The following is a 25,484-nucleotide window of genomic DNA, read 5'->3' as shown; positions in this document are numbered from 1 at the left end:
GCATTGCAAGCCCGCACACAGCTCCACCCGAGGTCTCCCAGCTACCTCTACTGGCTCCAGCCCGATGCTCTCCACAGGCGCAGATGCCCTAATGCTCCTCGCTCCTCTGCAGGCCGCTATGTCCAGGCAGGCTGGAATGGCAAAGAAACAAGAGATGGAGCAATAGAGAGAACAAGCGTTAAGGGAGGGGGGCTGGAAGCAGCAGCTTCCTTCCCCCAGCACCCTCCAGAGAGGTGGAGAGCCAACGTGGAGAGCTACTGCCAGGGGAAGGGGGGGTGGTGAGAGAGGGATGATCCCCCTGAGAGAGAGCCAAATACTGCTGCAAAACAGAATTTGTACAGAGCTTTAAGCCAGTTGGATTTTTGAGGGTGGGAAATGGGGTTGTTTTCAGTTGTGCCAAAACATATGATTGTTATGGCATTATATTCTAATTCCTTTAGAATTCCTTAAGTCACTAAACAAAGTCTCATCTCCTCGAGTCCTGGGATTATGTGAACTTTTTCTAAAAAAACAACTTTATAATAGAATTACATTTCTAGATGTCATGGCTGCAGGGAGAACCTTCAAAACATGACTCATAAGAGCTTGAAATACCAGAAAGCAAAATTAGATTTCAAATGATTAGAAGACACAAACAAACTAGTAATGTTGGAGTCTTATTCATCTTAAATGCTTGCTTTTGGCAACACCTTGTGTCACCAGTTTTTAACTCCACCTGTCGCCAACACAGACATTTGCCTGTCTGTGGGCATCTCCACAACACTTCCACCCCACAAGCGGGACTGTTGGAAGCGCCTTTGTCCAAACAGAGATTAATCAAGAAACAGATGGGTCTGTCAGCAGTTCTGCATATAACCTGATGTGAAGCTGCAGCGTGTTTGTGCTCAGTTGTGTCACCAAGAGGGGACACACTTTGGAGGACTGGACAGAGCCTGTTCGCCATCACGTGCCTCTGCTTACCATCCTCAAACTGCTCGGGGTTGGGAAATGTGATACTCGGGTTCTTGGGTGACAGGCTCATTAAAAGGGGATGAGAAGGAAGCTTTACCTAAGCATCAGCACGGGATGGGATTTTGAATTTTATTTTTATTGCAGAGCCGGCTGAAATGAGATCCTTTTTACTGGTGGGCTATCGATTACTGACACCCACTGTCGGCAGTGCCCTGAGAGCTCTCGTTTCCCAGTATTTGGTTATGTTTTGGAGGTGTGTACTATGCTAGACACCCGAGCAATGCTCACACATAGATGAATAGAGAGGTAAAGACACGTAAAGGAATAAACAGATCTGCTTCCCCGAGTGTGGAAATACAGATGTTTATTTTCATATAGGTTTGTATCCTATATTGCTGTATGTCCCCCATCCATGCCTCCTATACCCATATCCTTTTCACAACAAGAATTCTCTTCTAACATGGCATGTCAAGCTCCTTCTCATGTTTCCCTGCTGACACTTGGTAAGAGACCCTTGATGGTGTGTGTGATTTGAAACTTAGGCCAAGCAAAACAGGCAACCATTAACTCCCCCTGAAATATATATCTCCGTAAGGACAGTTCTTTAGGTCTTTTTCCTCCATTCAAGCCACCAACCATCACTAAACTTGCCGGCCGGCCATGCAGGAGCACAGAAGCCGTGCTTTCGTAGAGAACTGAGCTAAAAAGGCCACCCCCCACCAAAAGAAGAAAATGCAGACCATTTTTTTTCCATATAGTTTGGTTATTTTGAACGTCATAACTTTATTGAGACACCAGTAGTTACCACCTTCACTTTGTTAACCACAAATATATAGGACATTGTAAACACAGGTGCCAAGGTGGCGGGGTTCGCTGTAGTTGGATTTCGGAACGGACGGGGGCGAAGGGCGGAGGGGGAGGAGGGGTGAAGGGACACTCGGGTTTAGACAAGACCACTCAGGGGATCCTGTATGCAGCAGGCCATCCATGAGTCATCGTATATACGTATATATGTATAGCTTTATATTATACATCTTTTTAAATATATATATATAATATATATACTATACACAGGCAGTAATGTGGCAGGGGAAGGGGGGCAGAGCAGCCCAGGTGGTGTTACAGATGCCACACAGGCAGCAGGGAGTTGTCTGGATGGATGGTTTGGACTTGCTGCATGAGGTGGCCTCGCTGGGCTCCTTGCCTTTTACCTGCTCTGGGGACCGGAGCCGAGACTCCTGTGGGAACCACCCCGCAACGCTGCCTTCCCGCGTCCTCCCAAGTGCTTCCGAGGGTGCAAGGACAAAGACGCCCCCTCCCCTGAGGGAACTGCCAGGAATAACGCGGAGGGGAAGGGTGTGCGATGAGGTGACGGACAGTGTGGGGGGGACATGGGCGAGCCGGGGATGGGGACACGTCAGGAGACTGAAGCCACAGGTAGAATTGGGACAAAGTTTCATCGTCCCTTTGCCCTTCGCAGCCCCTACATCCACAAAACACTCCCTTACTTGGGGGCTTCACAAGATAAGAAGACATCAAGGGGCCATTGCTCCCAACAGGAGATGCATAATCCTCTGTAATCTGGACAAATGGCAGAGGGGGAAGAAAGCTGCCTTATCGTTTTGCTTACACAGCCTTCCCTCTGATCTCCTAATCGCTGGAGTGGGGCTGGTCTCACCCATGTTTAGGACCAAAAAGGGACCTGTTCCCGCCAGCTGCTCAGCTTTTGCCTACGATCACCAGAAACAGGCAGGACCTTATCAGGAGCGCCTAAGCTAAGACAACCAACCCTTTGTGTGGGTTCCTATCTCTCATCAGCTGCAGAACCGGCCAAATGCCACTGGGAATTGCATTTTAAAGAGCTACATGCAAACAAGGAGAGTCCCACCCCCAGGTCTGTCACCACCAACCCTCCACTGCAAAGGCTGAAAGCACATCAACCCGAGGAGAATGTCTTCTCCCATGAGCAAAAGCAAGAAGTCGCCTGAGTATCTACTGTTGTAGTGTCCCCTGCCGCACCAAAGCCTTTCCTACAGCACAAAGCAAGGAGGAAAGGGACAGAGAGATGGGCAGGAACCCAGGATGAAGCCACCTGGCTCATGTCTCACTGAAGTGCCAGCTCTGAGGGGGAGGCTTATTCCTCCCTCAAGCCCACCAGAGCCCATCAGCTGGTTACACGAGGGAAGCAAGCCAAAAAGGATCAAGAAAAGCTTGCTCATTAGTCAGCCCCAAACAGTGTTTAGCTGTCTGCATAACTGATGGGAGAAGGGGTGTAAGACGCTCCTGTGCTACACCCCAAAACAGAGCCCCCAAGTAGACCCCCCATGTATGGTCCGTACCTCTCCTCATGCACCTGGTCCCTCACCCCCTCACCGAGGAGAGGGGACAGGTGATGGGCAGTTCTTCCCAAAGTACAACAGTTTTGTGCTGAGGGCTGGTTATTTTTAGCCTCCTCCTCCTCCTCTTGGTTCCCCACACACACCCAAAACGAAAGCACGAAGGATGACACAGATGAGTAGTCTGGGTGAGTACAACTAATTTTTCTCCTCCTCCACCTCATCATTCGTTCTTTCCTCTCCCCCAGCGGGAGAGACAGACCGGAGGGAGCTCCCCCCACAGCCATGGTCATGACGAACCTCTCTCAATAAAGTAACCCCCTCCCGAGCCTAAATATTAGGCTGAGCCCACAGAAGAAGAAGCCCGAGGGGCTTCCCTCCAAAAAAATACCCCTCCTATTTACAGTATTGCTTTCGCTCGCAGCCACAGAGCAAGGGGTGTGTGCCCAGTCCCTCCTGGTGCATCCACAGGCCCAGCTGGTCCCCTTCTCCCGTCCTCACCAGTGGTTAACCACCAGCAAGGGGTGGCAAGCCATGGGGAGGACAAGCCATGGGGACAGCCACCGGCAGAGCAAGTCTGCTGACAGGAGCAGGCAGAAACGGTGCCTATATACAGCGGAGAACAACTGCCCCCCTTCCCTCTTGGGGCCTGCAGCTCTACGGTTTCTACCCCTTCTCTTGTCATTGTGGGGCAGCTGGAGAGGAGCCACACTGGGAGTAGGGGAAGGACTGGTAACCTCGGTGTCCTCCAGATGAGGTGTTCACACAACCACAGGCCAGACCTGTGTCCCATCCTCCCGACTCCTAAGGGTGCTACAGAGAATAGGCTGGATGCTCAGGGGCAGCACCTATGGATTTTGGATCTGCTCCTGATCTCTGCTACTGGGGCCAGTGTTGTGTGGAGCAGGGTGGCTGCCGGGGGGATGGAGCTCCTCGCGGCTGCAAGGCATACCCCGCTCCTTGTGCTCTACGAGATGTCTGTGCTGGGGAAAATTGTCCGGGTGGCTTTTGCTGAATTATTTCCCTTTAGGGACCGTCTTCACACATAGACCTTACTTCTATCCCGGAATAAAGAGCGCGCTTCCACAGCTATATCTTTACTTGAAGCAAAATCATGAGGACTATGGAATAATGTCTATACTAGCTCTATCTGAGAGTCACTACTGCCACCTAGGTGAGACTTTAAAGACAGGCAGGATCTGAGATGATACAGAAGACGGTATAATCTATGGCAAGTACTAAGACTGGTTTTCAGAGACCTCAGTCTGGCCGCAACCAATTCTCTGCACACCACGACCTCCTCCCCATCTAAGTGGAAGGCAAAGCGCATTTGCGCAGGGCAGGACCCTTCCCCACTTGACTGCACCCCTATGCAAGAGCCAGACATGTGCTTGCCACCCCAGCAGCAGTATTTCTTTCCACAGAGAGTCCTGCTCCATTCCTGTATCCTACCAAGATGGTGTCAGCAAGAGAATTTGTGCTGTGGTAGCAGAGGAACAGAGGAGGGTACAGCAGGCCCTGAGGAGTGAAACTGGCTTTCTTCTCCTCCTCATGCCCAGGGTGAAATGACAAAGCTCTCCTCTCCTCCTCGAACCAGCCCAGCTAGGGACAAGGGCTCTCAGGGCCCCCTAGAAGCTCACTTTTTCCATCCTTCCTCCCACAGGTATTGCGTCTGGGGGCCAGGGACTGGGCATGGTTCTCCTCCTGCCTCACCAAACACTGGTCTGAGAAGAGTGGAGAGCAGGACGTACAGCCAAGGGGAACCACTTCCACCTCAATCCAAGGGGGCTAGGGAGGGAGTGACTCTCATGGTACTGCCCCGCTGCTCTGCCGAGTCTCTTGCTGTAACCTACAGACGTGCCTGTGGTTTGTGATTGTACCTGCAAATCTTCCTCCTTCCTTTCCCATTTTATCTCTTTGTGCTTCCCCCAGCAATACCACTTCTCCCCAAACCCTCTAAAAATAAAGCACCCCTCCCTCACTAGCATGTGACGGAGAAAACCCCCCTGTCTTTGCATGGAGGACACTGTTCCTGCTCCCCTCCGGCCCCCACTCCACCCTCACACTCCTGCATGCTGACTCCAACACCATGCCCCTCCCTGAGCCACCAGGCCCTCCAGCCCAATTCGGACGCTCCCACATCTACTCCAGCCTTTAGCGACACCATCTTTTCTAGGAAGGTCCTCAGTCCCTCTCACTCCTTCCTTTCTGCCTCCAACACCCTCTCCCCTGCCCTGCTGGTGCTGTAGCCCCTCTCCTGCCCACCGGCCAGACTCTGCCCTCTGCAGCAAGGCAGGAGGGAGAAGAGGGAAAGAGGGACCTTCCTGTCACAATGCGGTGACAGATTTTGGAAGAATTTGGTTCTGGCAGGTAGTTTTTGCGGGGAGGAGAAGGAAGAGGTGATGGGGAAACCTTTTTTTCTTTTTTTTTTTCTTTTTTAAAAACGATAAATAAAAACAGATGACCCAGAAGGCTGGAGCATAGCTGAGAGCCACCTCTTGTGCCACTACGCACGTGTCTGGTTTGTGCCTCGGCTTTCTGCCGGCAGTGGGAAAGGGCGCAGAAGGGAAAGGGGAAGGGAAAGGGGCATCGGTGGCTCAGTAGTTCTGCGTTTGGTACCCCTGTGTCTCGGTGTCGAAAGCATCTGCCGGAGGGGGCTGCTGGTACGTCCCCACCGCATCTGTAGCATCCTCCTCGTTCGTGTAGGGAGCATAAGGCATGCCGGAGTCCTGGCTTGGGTCCATGTAGTCCTGGGAGAAGAGGGCCGAATCGGCACCCAGCCGGAAACGCTGATAAGCCAGGAATGCCTGGCCCACCTTTAAGGGAGGAGGTGGAGGGAAGAGATGGGAAGCAGAGAAGGGAGGGGAGAAAGAGAGGGGGAACGTACCGAGAAAGAGAAACAAACAAAAGTGGGGTTAGTAGTGGTTACGGATTAGCGTGCGAGGCCTGCCTGGCAGACCGCCGGTGAAACACCGCCGAAAGCATGGAGGTTCAGGCTGCCTCACAGAAAGCACGAGCCTGCCGGGAGAGAGGAGGGCTGGGCAGGGATGGCTGCAAGCCCAGGTGGCTGTGTCCAGCCTACCGGGGCTCCCCACTGTCTCTGGGGTGTGCTGGGCCCCTCCTGCCTGCCAGTGGGGTTTCACCAATGTGGCGCAGGTCGCAGAGGCTCAGTTGGCATGTGGTTATCCCATTCAGCCCCTCCTGCCCCTGGGAAGGCAATCTGCCTCGGCAACGCCGCAGAAGGTTCATCTGCCGGGCTGGATGTAATGCAGCTGCTTTGCCTGCAGAGGCCAGAAAGGAGAGCAGGATTTGACCCAGAGTAGCGAGGTAGTGGTCACCCCCTGTAAGCCCTTCACCAGCCAACATCCACATGGTGCAGCACAGACCTTGGGAAGCAGCAGCAGGAGGCAAGGTGGCTGCTTCCCAGACCAGGGGACGGTTAGCAAGCGTACTGCTGCCTCCTGCCCCACGCACTGCAGGCAGGACACCCTTTGGTGGACTGAGGAAGCCCAGGCACGGGGTTCAGCATCGCAGACCCCAGCAGGCATGGCTTGTTGTCCCAGAGCATCCCCGATAGAGGTGAGCAGTCTAGCAAGTGGCAGGGGTAGAGGTTTTTCTGGAATGAGGGCTGAGAGGAAATGGAGGAGACAAAGTGATGGGGGCAGAGGGCACGTCCTGGCTGAAGTATTAGGTCTGAGCAGTCATCAAAAGTAAGGCACAGCGGTGTTACGTGGCATTAGTTAGGGTATGGGTGAGGGAGAGAAGGGAGCAGAGGAGGAGGAGAAGAAATTGCCAGTTCCAACTCCCAAGAGGGAGATACTCTGTTCAGTGGAGAACCCCGCTGCAGTTCAATGGTCCATGTCTTCCCACCCCATGCCCTGCAGTGACCACACACCCATGGTCAGGGTGTTGGAACCGTCTCTGCTCAGTAACCTCCTCCAGCTGCATCCCTCCCCCCCTTCCCCTAAATGCCCTCATCAGCGAGGGGCACTAAGGCAGCAAGGACGGGGAGTTAGGGAACAGGGTGTTGTATTCTTCCTGAAAAGTAATGTCTCTGAGTCTCCGGAAAGCCAGAAACGTGAGGAAGCCCTGTGAGGAGAGAGAGGGGTGTGGGGAGGAGAATCAGTGAGGAAGAGCAAACCAGAGCATTTGATTGAAATAAAAACCCCAATGAACTGGGAGAAGAGGATGCCTATTTAGCCACTCGCAAGCCTGTGGATCGGGGAGGACCACTGCAGGTGGTGGCACCTCGAGAAGGGTCCTGAGGGACCCCTTGCAAAAACCTTGTTCCTTGTCACACTTTCTCTCTGGACCTTGCGAGGGGCTTTTGGCAGCAGTTGAGTGCAGAGCACAGCTGGCAGGGCCACACGCGCACGCTGCTGTGCCTTGGCCCTGCTTGGTGTCACCTTGGTGAGAGTGCTGACTGCACAACCCTTTGCAGCCCCCCTTCCTCTCTGACAGCTTCGTGGTCTTACAGCCCGCTTCCTACCGGGCTGCTGCCCAACGTTAAGGCCTCTAGGGAGAGGAGAAGATAAAGGCAGAAGGACTGACACATAGAAACTGGCCTAAAATGCTTTCCTGCTTGGCACTATCCTGTCACTTCGTACAAAACTCACTCGGGCTTGGTGCTTTCAGAGACAGGAGGAAATCATGAGGGATATTTATATTGCGCACCAGTTTTTCCAGTTCTTCCAACAAAGAACTGCTGGGGAAAGGGCAGTCTTAAGAGACAGCACCATCACCTTGCTAAGAGGCGACCCAGTGAGGCTGTGCTGCATGCTGCAGTCGTGGTGCAGACAGGGAGCCCAGAGGGAGTGATCGAAGCCTCTTGTGGCCACTGATAACATTTCACGTGATGGGAGCAAAGCAGGGAGGGAGATGGGTGCAACCCCCGCCCCCCCCACCCCCACCCCCACCCCCCCCCCCCCCCGTCTGGAGCTCCCTTCTCTGCTTAGCATCTGTGAGGTGAAAATGCTGTTGAAGTCCTCTGACACGCAGAGAAAATGATGCTTGGGGAGCTGGCTTGTCCAAGGTCATATCAGAGGTTTGTCAAGGACACTCCATACTGGAATATGGGACCCTCTTTCCCAGTGTGCACCTTCTTCCATGTAAATTTTTGAGTCCTTGTTTCCCAAGTTTACCTCCTAACCACCTCCCCTCCTGCTTTTCTTTCTCAGAAGCCGTGTGAATTGAGATCTCAGAGGGAATCACTCTTAGCCAGTCACCTTCCATCCCCCACAAGCTAATACAGTGCAGAGGACACTTGATCCAACATCATGGCTGCTGTACTCACCCAGGTGAAGATGGAGAAGAACGAGAACGTGATGGCTGCTCGGGCTGCATCCCCTCCCTCATTCATTGGGTTGTCCTCTTCTTTTGAAGCTTGCCACTGGTTGGTCAGAAAGCAGAAGCCAACGAACCAGAGAAATGCCCAAAAGGCTGGGATGGACCACCACCAGCATGCCGAAGGGGAAGGGGAGAGACATCAAGAAGGTACGTGTGAACAGAACATAAACACATCATGTTTCTTGGGAAACTTCAACCCTACGCGACCCACCAGTGTGTTGCAGACTGGGCCAAACTGACTGCACAGCCTGTCTAAGCCCAAGCGACCTGGCAGGCTTGCTGACGGCTAAATTGTCAAGGTGACAATAGGTGTCTGCACAAACTGCCTCAGGAAAGTTCATTTGCTTGTGTTTGAATTGATCACAGGACTTGCATTTGGCCTTGGGAGGCAGCCTGAAGGGCTTCCAGTACAGGAGTGATCACCTGGGCTTTCTGAAACAGCCAGTGCTTCACAACCCTGTCCTGCAAGGACAAGTGAACAGCAATCCCTTCCAAGGGAGCTGCAGCAGAGTGGGAAGCAGCTGGCCTGCAGTTGCACAGAGACCAGCTTTTGCTCAGGACAGCATAGGCTAAGGGACTCACACGGAGGAAAGGTACTGAAGGATCATTAACATGCTGCACCCCCAGGGAAAGGAGTGAAGGCAGGGGGGAGCCCCAGGGCCAGACTGGCAGCTGGTGGGAACTGGGATTCACCCTCTTTGCCAGGTGCAGACAGATACCTGGCAGCAAGGGAATGGGCATTCCTAAATGGCAGCAGAACAGGGCTCAGTCCTTCCCCTTCTCTTGTTAGCTGCACACAGGACTGGTAGGCAAGGGGCTGACCATGAACAAACTTGCAAGCCAGAAGTCCTAAACAAGTTCAGATGCTGCACCCAATCCCGCCCTCGCTCCACTCATGGCCCCGTTGACAAACTGTGGGGAGACCCTGACATGGAAAAGTTTGCCTGTATGGCCAGAGTAAGCCAGGAGAGCGACTCAGGGTCACAGCACGAGAGCAAAGTGCCTCTTCATGATGCTGCTGACTGGCATTACACATGCACATAGACATGCACCATCACTCTATCACTTCAACACACTACTGGGCATGGAAAGATCTGACTATAACTTAGAATAAGACTCAGGGCTGGATGAGGTCCTGCACAGCTATTCACACGGGGAGTGCCAGGTAACCTAGGAGGACAGGTTTAGTCAGCCTGCATGAAACTCTCAATGTTTTTTTATGTTAAAATATATAGGGTTCAAACACCTGGGGCTGGAAAAGAAGGAAGTACCATCTCCAGAGGCATCAACACTTGGCCTTAGCAAGCACAAGCATGCAGGGAGGCAAGACCTCCTGATGCTAAAGGGCTCCCTGAGCTACGCCCATGGAGAACAGCAGAAAGGCGTGAGCCAGACTGGCTCAGCAGAAAGGGAAAGAAAAGGAGAGAGACAAGGCCTGAGAGAATAAGGAACCCAAAGACCTCCCTGCTAACAGGGAGACCTTGCCTGCAAGGTGACAGAATCTCCCTCCCTCTCCCTTTGCTGGCAGAGGAGAGGGGCACTATGGCCAACTGGCCAGGAAACTCACCCGAGACTCCGATGTCCGAGAGCACTGCCTTCTTGCGGTCCTTGACGCTGCTGATCTGCGGGAAGTAGGCATCCAGAGCCAGGTAAAGAAGGCAGCTGAGGAAGGCGAGGACACCCACGGTAATGCCATAGTTGCAGGCATTGCGATTACGGTTGAAAATGCAGTGCTCCTGTGTCTCGTCCAGGCGGTTCACGTACCCTTCATTGACAATGGAGCCAAACACCACAATGGAGAACACCTGGCGGGGAGGGAGGCAGGAGACACGTCAGGGCAAGCCCCATCTCTCTGGACCAGCACAAAGGAGCAGGGCTCTGCAGGGGACGGACACCCTTTGGGGGCACTTCTCTGCTCTGCTGAGCTCCCAGCCTGCTGCCTTGCCTGGGCTGTAGCCACGGGGAATTTACTGGGGAGACGGTCTCATTTTACTTCTGAGGATTAACTTAAAATAGGACACTTCTAGATCGAGCCTTTTTTATCCATCTGATCTAAAGCAACGTAAAGCAGTCACAGTCTGGAGTAAGGGTGGCTTCCCACAGACACACAGGGAGGCGACATGGAGTGTAAACTGGGATATGGTTTTGGTGTGGGTGCCTGTGTACGAGGGCTCCAAGTAGTGGAAATCCTCCTGCGCTTATTCTCCCACCCATTCCTTTCCCTTCTAGGAATTCATTGTTTCTACCACACATTTGTTGACTAATCTTATCTATTCAGCTACTACACTCTTTTCACCATCCACCCTCCCACAATCCACAGACCTGCTGCTGGCTCTGCAGGTCCATTCTGCCAGGCTCCTGTTCTCCCCATACATCACACATCTCTCTCCACCAGTTTTCCATCAGTCCAGCGCAAGACACCACCTATCCTTCTGCCCACTCACCCGTACCTCGACACGCTCCAAGCCTCCCCACGGATTTCACAGGCCAAACATCCCCCCTCCAGGCCCACCAGGCAGGGCCACTATGAGTCCTCCCTACCCGTCACAGCCACTACATGTTATTTTAAATCAGGTAGAATTAAGGATGAGTCCAGGTAGAAATGCCATAATCCGCAGTTGCCAGTCTAATCTTCGATCACAGGCTTAGCCTTCGTCGCTTGCCACAAGGCTGTCCCTCTTTGACACAGCAGGTTCATCAAAGCAGAGAGCTATTTACAGCAGCCCCAGTCCTGCATCTCAAATAAACAGCTTCCCCTCACAGCCACAGGAAAAAGAGGGGAAGATTAAGGCAGCATGTACAGCTTTTTCTTTGCAGGGAGTCTTGAGAACCTCAGTAGGAACAGCCCATCTGCGGGCTGCCTGCGAGAGCCCCAGGCAGACGGGAAATGGGACCTCAAGCATGGGATGAACATACATATATGATGTGCACTAGGGCATTACCAGGGCACTCTGATAGCCTGGGAGTTGTCTGCATAACAGGAGCCTGGCACCCTCAGAACCACCACCCAACCCCCAAGGAGTAGCAGCACACAAGAAGATGAGGTGGCCAAGTCTCCTGCAGGGAGTGGGGGTAGGTCTGAGGTCAGAAAGACCCCAGTACCATTTAACCCAACCAAGCACCACATGAGGATACTGCAGACAACCCAGAAGGCAGAGAAGCAGCTTTGTGAGTGCAGGGAAAATGAACTGTTGATGAATGCCAATCCAATATACCATCTACCATCAGTGGGGTTGGATGCCTGAGATCCACAGCACAGACCTGTGGCAGCAAGAACCAGAGGAAAAACCTTACTCACGGTCCCCAACAGCCCTTGGGCAGATACTCAACGCTGACCAGGTTTCAGCTGCCAAACTGTTAACAAGTATCCACTGACACCAATACTAATTTTTCACCCCAAGGCTCATAAGTGGGTCACACTTGGATTGCTAAGGTTGGGTGTGTTTTTGACATGCTAGAGCAAACTAAAAAAGGTGGAAGCTGGTGCTCCTAAGCATGGGGACTGTATGGGTTCTCTGAAAGTTCACAAGAGCTTTTTAAGCTTAGAAGTAAAACAACGGATTTGTCCTCCTCCTCCTTCTTCTTGAAAATTGAGATTGATCATACTTTGCAGAAATTGCCCGTGAAAATTAAATAAAAATCTCTTCTGCCTGAAGCAAAGGTCTGGTCTTTAAAATTTCATCCTGAATGGTTTGGAAAGCAGCAAAATTGAAGACAATTACAGCCAGGCTCTTCCAGTGGGAAGTCTTGCACACCTTCACAACAGGCTGGGCTGACAGGTCTGCCTAGGACCATTGGCAGCAACACCACGTTCCTCTAACCTGAGGGGGAGCTGACAGACTCCCAAAGCGATGTCCCAATGTAAGGCTGTGACCAGCGCCGATGCTGCCATCTGAAGTACCAAACTCCATACATTAGGATTACAAAGTGAGTGCCCCGTTTTCCACAGCATTAGACAGAAAGTGTATCTTCTCTTTGGAAGATGAGTAACAGCCTTAAAAGTGGCACAGTCTGGTTGGTGTTCAGTTTTGGTTTAGGGCTCAAAACTGGTAAAATGTCACTTCCCTGAGTCAGGTCAGCCCTTGCAATGGGCGGTATTGCGAGTCTCTGCTTACTCGTTTGGGATGAATGAACTTTTGTAATGGCCTCTCCCCAGAGACACCTCTGTTTACTCTGAGCATATCCTGACACACATCTTCCCTCTGCTTTTATCTTTGCTGCTGGCCTGGAAGAGCTCTCATCTGCGAGAGAAAGAAGCAGAATAATTCCTTTTTGCATTTGCTCTCTCACACCTTTTTATGCTGGCATGTCGTAAAGACACGGATCAGAGTCACAAGACCAGAGACGCATCTCCTTCTCCCTAATTTTCAAGCAGAGGTGGCATTCCTAACTTGCTTTCTCCATCTTTAGTTAGCTAAGATGGCACAACTTCTCTCCTATGAAAAGAAACCTGTTTTGCAGCCTGGAGGTGCTCAAGGTATGATTTAGTGGCAAGCATCTGATTTAAGATGATCTTAGGAGTTTTCTGAGGAGATTCTAGTATTCTCACTCATGAGCAGAACAAGTCATTGCACATGCTTATCTTCTGTGTCCTGAAACAGCCACCACAAAGTACTCTGTCTCCTTAGGAAAGCTTTCTACAGACCGAGCACAGTATCTTAAGAGATGTTTCCTTCTCTCCATGTTTTCCTCACCACTGGTATCAGCTCTGGTCCATGCTCCACTCCCCAGCGCTGCAGAGAGGTCAAAGTCAGTGGCAGTGGAGAGGGCTTGCTCCCTTTGCCAGCCTGTCACCACTCTCACGGCACAGAAAGATGCTGTGAGGATCTGCTGTGCCGAGAAGCCTTGAGCTGGACTGGATAACACTGACTGGGCGAGAACAGGCAGGCTCAAACCAGAGGTTTCAGTCTGACAGGCAGAGCTGGACAGCAGGAAAAGAAGCAATTGCTGCTGCTGCTGCTGCTGACAGGCAGCATCGCCCGTGTTATCCCCATGATGTCTGCACCCAGAAACTGTTGCGACAGGTGCGCAGACAAACAATTTTCTAGAAAAAATTATAATTATGAGAGCCCAGATCTCGCAGCCATCAGGAGAAACTGTCACACACTTAATCCATGGCAGCTGCTTCTTGTTGGCAAGGGGGTGGGTGACGTAGCAAGTCATCTTAGAAGCAGCAAGTATTTTTTATTTCCTTGATTTCACAATCCGTGCCCGTGCAAAGATGATCCAGGCAGCAGGTGCAGTATAAATGTCTGCCTGGATTATTAACAAAGCACCAAGTTTGAGAGGATGAAGCATTTATATCCACATTCCCATCACATCTGCAGCACTCCTGAAGAAACGCCAGCTACCAGCGGCACTGGCAGAAGCCTCTTGCCCCTCTTGTTCCTGAACCACTGCTTGTTCCTTCTACCCCCGTTTGGCATAGCAAATCCTCGCTGTACAAGGCCTCACCTACAGCCATTAATAAAATGGTCCAAAATACACAGCCAGCTGCGAAGAGGAGGCCAGGAGAAGATGGTGGAAGTTTTCTCCTGACTGAGCACTGAGAAACAGAGAAGTGACTTGTCCAAAGGCTGACAGGAGGTGGGTGCAAAGCACTGCATCCCAACGCTCCCCAACGCTGCCCGTCCTTCTGCTCCGCAGAGGGAGGTCATTAGCAGCTTTCCTACGCTCAGCGACAAAACCAGCTGGCCACCCCCACCTTTGTGCACCTCAGCGGCCTCCTTTCTTCCACGAAGCTGCTTAAGTCAGTTAACAGGCCTTGAAGTAACTAGAATTTTAGGTTGAGAGGGTTTCCTTAAGCCTCCAACGTTCATTAGGCAGGTGTGCGGCCTGTCTGGAGGTGTGCATTTAATAAGCAGTAATACATTCGGCTCTGCTCCAGAAAAGGGACAGAAAACGGCACGTGGAGAAGATCTGACCAACTCAATGTTGCTGATGGGACCCAGCTTTTCTCAACTTCACCGCTCCTGAAACATTACATCCACACAGGTTGTTGCAATGATTTTCCTAGACTTCTGTTTTCATCAAAGAGCTCCGAGACACCAAGTGAAGCCCAGAGCCAGGCACTTTGCAAAGCTGACAGAGATGGAGCAACTTGCCAAAAGATGCAGCAGAATGAACATAACGCTAAGCACTGCAGGGAGGAGACAGGGAGAGGCTGAGAGTTTCCCTGTCCCAGTTTCTCAAGGGGCTCGTGACGGCCATTACAGGCATTTAAGGGCTCACTACACCAAGAAAAGTGCAGAACAGGCAAAAGGCTGCATTCCACCATAAAAGACCTTTTTATTTCTCTCTCACTGAACTGGGTAACCTGATTTTGCCAGAGGCAAAGGCGGGAGATGAGCCCTCAGAGGAGAGGCTCTCCAGTCCCTCCCCACCTCCCCGCTGCAGGCTCAGCCCCGCAGAAAGCCAGGCGAAACCTCCTGAGCATCATGTGAGGCTTTCCAGCACGCTGCCCATCCCCAGCCATGCATCAGAAGCTCCTGAGCATCATGTGATGGATGCACAGTACGGCCAGCCTCTGGCGGTGCACTAGGATTTTCCTGCACCTCATCCCAGGACTTTGTCACGCTGCCTCCTGACTTTATCCCCAAGATCTCCACAACGGTCATAGTGGGGATGAGGCTGAAGAGGGTTTCTGTCCAGCTGCCTGCCTGGGCTCATTGCGGTGCCCTCTGGTCACAGGCTCTGTCACACTGTGTGTTGCCTCTCCCTCTACCAAACCCCCTTTTTATTCTATTTTAGAGAGGAAATAGTTTGGTGACATAATATTCCTCATGGGACTTCAAATCAAATCTACCTCAGGCAGAATGAAGCAATAACCTCTTCTGTGTCTGATCTGGTAATGACCAGGAATAAATCTGTTTAAAAAGAAAGGAAGAGCAGGGGAGAGTGCAAACGATAAACTGGCAGAGATGATCTGGCTTTCATTTTCATTCAGCCACTCGCAAATGGAGTCTCTGGAAAGCTTTGGAGAGCCCTGCACAGACATGGATTATTATTATTATTATTATCATCATTAAATCTACTTGTATTTTGTTCATTTTGAAGAAAACATATGCAGCTTTTCATATGCATGGCACTGGCAGCTTGGAAACAGGCGGCCTCTATTTATTCCCTCCAGCCAGCACCACGCAGGCAGCAAGCGACTCCTGCCCACGGTCTCAACGGCATGTCTGAGCCCTGTGTGGGTGCTGGAGGGGGCCAACCTCTCTGTACCCATTTGTACCCGATTCCCCTGACCATGGGACAGGGCAAGAGCATGGGTCTGCCAGCACCTCCCTCCCAGCTCCCCCATCCTGGCCAGCAGCCACGTGGCACCAGCTCCCCAGCCGGGGCTGAGCCAGAGCAGGTGATGGAAGGGAGAAAGGCTCTGCATCCCTAATTCCTGCCACGGGATCTGGGACAGGCTTTCCTGGCCAGCCAGCTTTTTTTTCACACATGGCTTGGCAGCCACAGGCTGGCCATTAACCCTTCTGCCTCCCACCAGACGCACGCTCAGGTTTATCTTCCCCACCACAGCAGCCCAAGCCCTGGGCAATGCTGGGGCACCTCGGGAGCGACCAGCCGGGAAGGCTCCGACGACAGCCAGGCCTGGGCTGAGCAGCCATGCGTGCTACCCCAGGGAGGAAGGAAGAGCTTTGCCGTGGGAAGATGCCCATCGGTGTAACAGGGAGCTCTGTTCCAGAGAATTACTTCAGGAAGCTCCATCCAGTCCCACAGGTCTCACAGTCTTTTCATGGTCAAATAGCATCCTCTGTCCCACCGCTACTGGTAACAGCTTCCCATGGCCACACCTCCATGGTGGGGTCCAGGTCCTTCTGTGCTTTCCAGATGGTCCCTACATTGACAGGTCGCTGCTCAGCAAAGTGACCACCCAAAAATTGTATCTTTTTCCATGAGGAAGAGTTTGGTTTTCTTTCTAGCATCACATCTCTCTCTCCTTGGCTTGGCTGTGCCAACCTAGGTGGAGGACCGCATCCACTGCCACCTGCATCTGCTCCTCTCACAGCCATGCTAGTCCTCTCTGTTGCCTTGTCTTGCCACAAATGTTTGCCTTAGCCATGTATCACCTCCATGAAGTTTCTCTGCTCCTCACCTGTATGCCTCACGTGTTTTGAAACAGCAGATTACATACAATTATCTTATATTTTTGCTCATATTTCTGAGTGCCTTTGGTCCTTATGTGCTATTTCTCAGGTTTTTATCTGCAAATGCCATTAATGAGAGATTTGTTCCAGCTCCAAGATCTTTCCTGGAAATGCTACACTGGAAACAATGTGACCTGCTGTATCCAACCCCAAATCACCCCGTGGCTCTGCACACCTATTGCTTGCCTTCTGATGTGGCCACTCACGCAGTCCCCGTGACAGCAATCCCAAAAAAAAACTTTTGAAGCCGACCCAAGGAAGGGGATCCCATGAAGAATCATACCTAGGGCTTGACTTAAAGCGTGTGCTTTGAACCGCCACATTTTCTTCATTGTGCACCAACTATCTCACAAGCGTGCTGCAAGCAAGCATGGTGGCTGGGGCAAAAATCGCGTGAAGGAGCAGAGGCAGAGAGTATGAGCTATGGTCCATGAACACAGGGAACATCTCAGCTAAATCTGGCCAGGACAGAAAAAAGGTGGAGGTTGCAGCTGGTTTCAGACTAACGTGGCCCCCAGGCTCTAAGGTTCGGTTTAACTGCCACCGCAAGCCCACACCAGGTGTCCTTTCCGTTTGGCAAAGGATGGCATTGAGGGGGAGAAGCAAAGGGTGTCGCAAGCAGAGCATCAGCGTGGTGAGCCAGGAACTGCTGGCAAGGCAGGAGATGGGGCTCCCTGCCATGCCGGGGCTTGCCCCTGTCCCTCCAGCTCGCAGGCGTCAGCCTGTCCTGGCGAGGCCAGGGACACAGTTCCTGTCCTTCACCTGCCTTGCCTGCTCAGCTGGAGCTGCCTGGGATGTGCTGTGCCTGCAGAGACAGGGGACAGCGCTTTCCGTCCCAGCCTGAAAGGTCTGTGTGCTCCCACCAGCCAGGACACGTGGTGGCAAAGGCAGTAGGTGATGGAGGAGGAGCTGGAGGGCAGGCAGAGCCTCTCCTCACTGAACCTCCCTGTGCTTCGCCTGCACGGCTGCAGTTGGAAATACTCTCACTCAAGCCACCTAGCTGGGCCTGCCTCCAAAAAGCGAGTTACTTTCGCCTTGTTGGGCTCTTACATCAAGCAGCGCTTCAGTTTCTCCAGCGAGCAGGTTTCCAAGCAGTCAGGAGCTCCTGGAACAACCTGTTTCAATTAGCATTTTACTTATTTATGGAGCCAGTGCTACGTCCAACGCCTGCAGGCCACAAAGGAGCCTCCCAGCTCCTCCGCACTGGCTGCGGAGAGCACTGTGGGTCAGGGCACGATGGGATTACGCAGGGATGTGCCCACGCTTGCCTGCTGTATTTCAAGAACGATCCTGGAGCCGCGTACCGTAGCACAGCTCCAGCTCGGTGTGGGTCACCCAGCTCCAGTAGCTCCAGCTATAGCACCAGTAGCTCCAGCTGCTGGATCATCTAAATGGGCTGAAAGCAGGGTTATAGGGTAGGGTGGTAAAAAGCCCACCCATGCATCCATGTCCCGTCTACCGCAGGGCACCAGTGGTGCAACGCAGTTCAGTTCAGAGCACGCCTCCATATTGCTGCCGGCGGCAAATGAAGCGTGAAGCAATGCCTTGAAAGACCAGAACTCGGGAGTAAACCCCAGCCACCCATCGCAACAGGACAAGTTGCTTGTCTTCTCTTCAGCACCACTGGGAATAGGGTGGGGAAGCCTCTGGGATCTTCCAGTAGCACATTGCTTTTGTTGTGCAACCCTCAGTCCAGCCAGACTGGACAAGTCCCCTCACTGCAAGATCCAGATGCCCTTGAAGGCATCCTCAGCGGAGATGCTCAGAAGAGACTGCTCCATAGGGCTGCCTCCATGTGCTACAAAGGTGCTGTTTCATCCAGGCAAGTGTATCTGGGGCAGGCAGTAGCAGAGAAATGGCTCACGCTGAGGGTGAACATCCAAACCTGATACGGGTGCTCTGCAGGACCACCACCACTTGCCAGCACTCATGCCAGGCAACATTTCTGTAGGAAGATGCATACTTACTCTGCTGCGCCTGACCTCTGAAGCACCCAAGAAACCTGAGCTGCCTCACAACACTGTTGTGGTGGACAGATGCTCCAGAATCGCTAACCTCTTTCCATAGTTCAGCATCCTCCTTGTCAAACCCATGTCACCTCCTCCTCGGCAAGGAGCAACATAAATAATCTTCAGTCACCCCTTCTGATCCTGAATCCTGCAGCTCTCCCTGGAGATTTGCCACCATCTCAACTGGGCTGCAAAGCCCCTGGGCAGGAGCCAGTTTTGCTGCCTGTTGGTAAAAAGCCATATGCACCTCCGTGCCATCACAAAGTCTGCTAAAAGGCAGCGTGACCTGAGCACAAGGTCACTGCCTGGGGAAGCAATCACGAGAATTTCTGCTCCTGGTGAAAGCTCATCACATGAAACGATCCAAAAGGAGTCTCCAGCTTGCCCTGGGGAGACAATGGACCACCCACACCATGAGCAAGATAAAGGCAAATGGGATCTCAGGAGATGGCAGGCAAGCTGCTTCCAGTGCATGGTGAAAGGCTTCCAGCGCAGGTGAAAGGAAGGATTCTCACAGAGACCACGGGTAGGGAGACCCCTTCACCACCAGAAGCGGTTGGCTCATAGAGCCTCGCGATAGAACGGCTAAGTGCGGACGTGATTGCAATCTATAAATACACCCAGGGGAAAACACCAGGGAGGGAAAAGCACCATTTAAACTGAAGGGCACAAGAGCATGAAAGCAAATGGATAAAAACACAGCCACAAATAGATTTATGGTGGAAGGCCCTGATCATTGGAGCCACTGAACCCTGTCCCAGAGGGAGTGAGAAGGGCAAAAACCCCGTGAACTAGTCTTTTTTTCAGCAAAGTTCAACCAATTTATGGAAGGGGCCATAAAGTGTCTGATGCTTGTGACAGCCTGAGATAGAACTTTAGTGCCCATGAGGACCCCTCTTGGTCTCAGGTTAAAAAACCAACCAAAACCACAACTAAATATCTGGGGTGAGCTTGTGGCTCCCTGGCTTTGCGCAGGGAGAAGTGCTCAGGAGGACAGACAAGACGAAGCTGGTGGAAAAGCAGGAGAAGGAATTTGTATTTCAGGAGAGAAGAGGTGCACGAGTAGCCTTGTGCCACAACAAGCAGGCCAGCCTCCCTTGCTGGACTGCTGACCTGGAGCACCTCCAGCTCCTGCAAAAGGACTTTAATTTTCATGGCCAAGAAAAGTGCCTGGGGTAACTCCTGTCCTGTCCTCTGTCAAGGTCAGATGGGCAGGGGGAAAGAACATGGGGTCCCTCGGAGCTGCCAGTCCCTGGGAAGCACTCCTTGCCTGGGAAGACCTTGCAGGGCACGGAGCTGAGCTTGGCGAGTGAGCTGACAGTGTGAGAGAGACTCTGAGGCAGAGTAGGAGGTGCCTAATTAAAAAATAAACATATTTCCTGTCCTCTCTCCCTCACCTGGCACCTCTGGGAAGCCAAAATCCCGCAGTGCTTGGATGAAGGGGAAAAAAAGAAAACACCAGATCAAGAGGGAGAGAGAGAAAGAGGAAATTCTGCCAGAGATTAACAATGGGAGAGCCTTTGTAGGTCACATCATGTCCATCATCGCCGGGCACGCAGGCTGGCTCTGCTCCACCCGCCTGGGAGTGGGGGGTGCATGTACCCCCTCGCCCAGTGCGGCCAGCCCGCTCCCGGCAGGATGTGCTGTACCGTAAACAAGCTCAGATGGACGGGTGGACAGACAGACCACCCGCATTAATTACGGCCTTGGCTGTCTTGGGGCTCTTTGGCCACCTTCTGAGTCACGTCACCCAGAGGGGACATAACCCACCCACCCACCCAGCCAGGGGCTGCCTCCTCACTGCCGGCAGCAAGGTGGGCCACCTTCCCTTTCCCTTCTCGTTTCCCCTGCTTTGGCACTGCTTTTATTTTATTTTCCCAAAGCCAGCCTTACGCCTCTCCTCCCAGCTCCGCTGCGCATGTGTCTCCTCTGCTCTCTCTCCCTGCCCTCCCTTCTCCGCTCCCGGCCAAGACCTCAATCTCTTCCCCGCCGGCTCGGTGCTGCAGCTCTCGCTCCCTTAATCCCAATGACCTTCTTACACATACGCGCCGGCCCCACGGGCAGCCATGGGATCGGCGTCACGGGAAGAGGGAGAGACCTTCCCCCTGGCACCCAGCGCCCTCCTCACTGCCCCTGTTAGACCCTCCTTTCCCCCTGCCCCCTTCCTCACAAATTACGGAGAGGAAAGCATTACAAGGAAAGAAGGTTGAGGGGTGAGAGGATGAGGACAAAACACAGAGTGACATCCAGCCCCCATAGCCCCCCCAGATTACCCTGGCACTGCCAGAGCCCAGCTCTCCCCACACACCGACCTGCTGGGGAGCCATGCCAGGATTGCAGCATCACCCCCAGCTCCCCCCACCGTCACCCCACATCCCGCTGCCTCCCCGCAACCACCGTAAACCCACTGGCACGGGGGGGAGCATTTGGGGGGGGGGGGGAGGAGGTGGGAGAAGACCCCAGCACCACCCACAAAACAGCAGAGATGGAGACAGGGTCGTGGTCCAACCCAGCTCACCCCTTCCGTCCCCAGGGAAGAAACCCCAAACCAGAGTGCTCTCGCCCCACAGGGCCCTATATCCACGCACACAGCTATGTGTGTGCATATGGTTGTACATCTGTGTGCGCACACATGTATGTGGATATGTATATACGGAGGTGTAGAGAGACACATAAATCCAGAGATAGATCCATATATCCCAACATACATGCGTATATATACAGAGCCACAAATATTTATGGCGGCATATACACATATACCTGTGCCTGCATGGATTTAGATGTGTGGAACCATATCAACGGACATATGCTTATCCATATATGTGGATACATACGTATACACAAGGAGATATAAAATGTTAATATAAAAACATAATCCAGAATAGAGTGCAATTATTATCATACATAATATATAATAATATACAAAGCCATATAACATAATGATTTTATATATATATCTCGATATCTATACGCAGGTACGTAGCAGGGTGGGGGTTGGGACCGGCGGCGGCCGCCCGCCCCGCTGGAAGCTCCGCGCCCGCTCCCCCCGCAGCCCGGCGAGACCTCCCCCGCCCCGGTGCCGGTGCCGGTGCCGGTGCCGGCGGGGCCTTACCCAGGAGAGGAGCCGCAGGAGGGTGTGCGGCTGCCGGATGAAGGCGTGCGGGTCGAAGGCGCCGCCGGCTTTCCCCGCTCCGAAGGCGCCCCCGTCCATGGCGGCGCGGGGGTGGGCGGGAGGCGGGCGGGGGGCTCGGCGGGCGGTGCCGGGCTGCGCCGAGCCGTGCCGGGCTGCGCCGAGCCGTGCCGAGCCGAGCCGCGCCGCGCCGAGCCGTGCCTGGCAGCCCGGCGGCGGCGGCGGCGACGGCGACGAGCCGCGCGCTCCCGCCCACGGGGACGCGCCGCGCCGGGAGCGCGCACCTACTCCCCGCCGCCGCCGCCCACGCTACATCGCGGGGGAGGGGGGGGAGGCGGGGGGTGTCCGTGGGGCAGGGGTGTGAGGAGGGGGTGTGGGAGGGGGAGGGCACGGCGGGTGCAACGTGGGGTGTGCCTGAGGGGTGGGTAGGTCACCTCCCCGGTACAAACGCAGCCCACCCCCACCACAGAGGGAGAGGGAGGCAGGGGCGCTGCCCCGCTTGGTTTCGGTAGGGCCTAGCAGAAGTGCGGGGCCGACACCCCCGGCCCCCCGCAGCTCACGCCCCCCCCCCCCCCCCCCCCCGTTACTCCCTGCCACACGGCCCAGCACCAGTATTTCACCGCTTTCAGCCCCCACGGAGGGGTAAGGCTGGCCCCCTTGGGTGAGACCCGGGTGTCCGAGGGGAGCAGTCAGCGATGTGCCCTGGGTGCAGGCAGCTGCCTGCCCCCCTGCCAGCTGTGTACTCCCAAGCAGAGGTGCCTGGTGAGCCCCAAAATCGCACTGCAGCAGTGCCTCGGGCTCTCAACATCCCTCACCCTCCAGACACCGCATTCCTGGGAGGGGGCAGCAGGAAGAAGGCCCTTTGCGAACATGGGCAGTCCAGCTTTTGGGGAGACCCCCTGACTCCGAGAGACAGAGACGGCAGGATACGGACCTCGCATCCCTCAGGCTGCAGCCGTGGGAGTCGCGTGGGCTTCCACGGCACCTGCAGCACCACCACGGCCACCGGCACAGCCAGGAGGGATGCCTGGGGAGAAGCCCTCCAGCCTTACGGGAGGCTCAAGCTCCTTGGCCTGTGCCTTTTGCGCAGAGTGGCTGCGTACCAGCAGCCCACTGGCTTCTGCAGAGTCCCCGATAATCTATATTAATAGGGCTGAAATTAGAAGCAAGCCCTGGGGTTGTAACGTGGTCCCCTAAGCTCGGCAGCGGAAATCAAAACCGCTTTGCGTCTGTTTGTCTGCTTCAGCTGAAACACAAATGAAGCCCAACTGCTCAGAAGCTTCAGGCGAGCAGAGATGCTCTGCACCGTGTTTCCAGCGGGCATAACGCGGGACATCCCTAGCTCTTCATTATGGAGATACTCAACTTAAACCAGGCAGCAGGGTTGCTGGAAGCAGCCAGCCGAAGGATGAGGTGGGAACGCTATGAGCTCTCTGTAAGGTCTTACAGTGCCTGGACATCTTCGAAGGGCCCAGAAATACAAAAGTCCCCTCATTGAAAACTAAATCCCCATGAATTGGGGGAGATGAATGAAAGAAGGGAGATAAATGAAGAGGGGAGTGTTTTGGTTTTGCTAAATAGGTGTCCAAAATGCTCCGGTGTTCTGGATGAACAGGTTTTGGACCTGGACAAACAACCCAGGTACGCAACAAAGCCAGGTTCTTCAGCTCCAGACCCAGGCAGAGTGATGGTGCTGCTCCCAGCCATCGGCACGGAGGCTGACGAAGCAGACTGACCGGCTGGAGAGCGTCAGGTTAGCAGCAAGGGAGCAAAGGGCAGAGCAGTGGGATGGGAAATGTGCTTGACCCCTCTCTACCACCATTTCATTCTGCCTGAGTCTGAATCCATTTTCTTGGCAGAGTTTATGAATCGGCTCCGTGAGTCAAGAGCTCAGTGCAGGAGCTAGAAACAAATGTGTGGGGGAGATAAAAGAGCATTTAAAACTCACCCTTGGTCGCCCATGAGGAGCAGCACCCTAAAAAGTCAGCAGCCATCCCTCGTCCTTTGTGGGGCACCTTCCGAGGGGCAGGTTGGAGGTAGGGGATGGACCTTTAAAGGCCACCTAGTCCAACCCCCTGCAGTGAGCAGGGATATCTTCAACTAGATCAGGTTGCTCAGAGCCCCGTCCAGCCTGACCTTGAACGTTTCCAGAGATGGGGCAACTCTGTTTTGGGAAGATGAGCTGCAGTGCCAGCACAGCTGGGCCCTCAGCCCTCCAGTTCATACTGGTTCCCTTCCCACTGTCTGCCAGGTTAGGGTAGGCAATGAAACATCCTCCAACAAAGCACCTCTTGGTCTGTACGGGCTTTTTCACGCAGGTCTGCACGCAGAGTCCCTTCAGCAAAGCCTCCAGCCTTGGGTTTTACTTAACCTGAAGCGACTGGAGTTGGGGAGGGGAGGTGGAAGGTTCTCTGGGAGTTGATTAAGCACGTTTAACGCTTGGATATGCCCTCCTTAAACTATTTCACCTTAGCTGGGTAACCAGCCTCCCTGACCTGAACGGCTTAGCTGTGCTACGCCTGCGCAGCCGGCGGTGGGATTTGGCTGTATAGGCAGGTGTTTGCTTGAACTGTTTAATTAACGTTTGCAGTAACTTGATACAACCATAATGTGCAGCACTTACATCGCGTGCTACAGGTCAGCATCCCCCTGGCGGGGATCCGGATGGCTTCTGCGCCATCCCTGGCAGGGAGGGAGGAAGCAGGGTGGGAGCCATCCCCAGCGGCACTGATGTCCCCCTGGTGAGAGATCCTTCTCTGCAAGCCCCAGGAGATCCTGAGGGCAAACTCTGGGTGCCCTGTGCGTGGGAAGCTCCAGCCCACCCAGCTCTGGGTACCATCATCTTCATGGCCTTAGGTTTTCGTTACCTTTTATACCATGGGCAGTGGTGGATTAAGGCCCAAATTATCTACTTATTGCCCATTTATTCAGCCTCTGGATGTGGTAGGGGTGGATCTTATCATTCAGAATTTCGGTTATTTTCCACAAATAACCTTGTGGATATACCTAGTAACTTCTCAACCACCCGGCAGCTTTCTCAGCTTCCTCACTTCGCTTATGTCCTGCATCGTCACCCCAGAGAGGGTCCGTAGGCAGCAGGATGTGGCCATCAGCTGAGCTGGGTGGGCTCTGAGGTTTACCAGCCACCTGGATGCCTGATGCCATGCCAGTTGTTGGAAGCCTGGGTCCAGCCCGTGTTACCTCAGCTGAGGCTCTCAGGCTGACCCAGAGGCAACATGACACGCAACATTTTGAGCATGCGGCAAGGAGTCGTTCCTCCAAAGGGACTGGCCTTCGGCTGCTGGAGCGTGGGCTGGATGGAGCCCTCAGCACTCCCAGCTGGACAACCTGTGTCTCCAGCGATGTGAAAAATCAGGTACACCACTCGTGAGGCCAGGAGGGCGTCTGTCCCTACGCAAACCTGTGACAGACCTCGGAGGGACCACGTCCTGCAGCATTGCTTTCTTGATACCTCCTCACCTGGTCTTTAGCCAGCCCAACTGGGCCGGTGGCTGGGCAAAGCAGGAAGCTCTGCCCAGCCCCGTTATCCTCTCCT

The 25,484-nt window shown here is 53.6% G+C and overlaps 1 protein-coding gene across 1 annotated transcript; it reads right to left on the bottom strand.

Moving 5' to 3' along the window:
• Nucleotides 1–5,884: 5,884 nt before the first annotated feature.
• SYNGR1 (synaptogyrin 1) lies at nt 5,885–22,009 on the bottom strand. Its single transcript, XM_086469264.1, has 4 exons — nt 21,911–22,009; nt 10,201–10,438; nt 8,581–8,726; nt 5,885–6,103 (listed from the first exon to the last, which is right to left on the bottom strand). The coding sequence occupies exons 1-4, from the start codon at nt 22,007–22,009 to the stop codon at nt 5,885–5,887; spliced, it is 702 nt and encodes a 233-aa protein (XP_086325390.1).
• Nucleotides 22,010–25,484: the final 3,475 nt, after the last annotated feature.

Source organism: Leptosomus discolor, chromosome 1, assembly GCF_034619465.1.
Source record: "Leptosomus discolor isolate bLepDis1 chromosome 1, bLepDis1.hap2, whole genome shotgun sequence".
Taxonomy (NCBI): domain Eukaryota; kingdom Metazoa; phylum Chordata; class Aves; order Leptosomiformes; family Leptosomidae; genus Leptosomus; species Leptosomus discolor.
The sequence above is the reverse complement of the archived record's forward strand: the minus strand, read 5'-3'. Positions and strand labels throughout refer to the sequence as shown.

Excerpts from the sequence above, each read along its gene's own strand:
- SYNGR1 (XM_086469264.1), bottom strand. The coding sequence starts at position 22,009 with ATGGACGGGGGCGCCTTCGGAGCGGGGAAAGCCGGCGGCGCCTTCGAC. Across the intron at positions 10,439-21,910 it reads TCCTGCGGCTCCTCTCCTGG|GTGTTCTCCATTGTGGTGTT; the intron begins GTAAGGCCCCGC and ends CCTCCCCGCCAG. Across the intron at positions 8,727-10,200 it reads CTCGGACATCGGAGTCTCGG|CCTTTTGGGCATTTCTCTGG; the intron begins GTGAGTTTCCTG and ends GGTCCATCCCAG.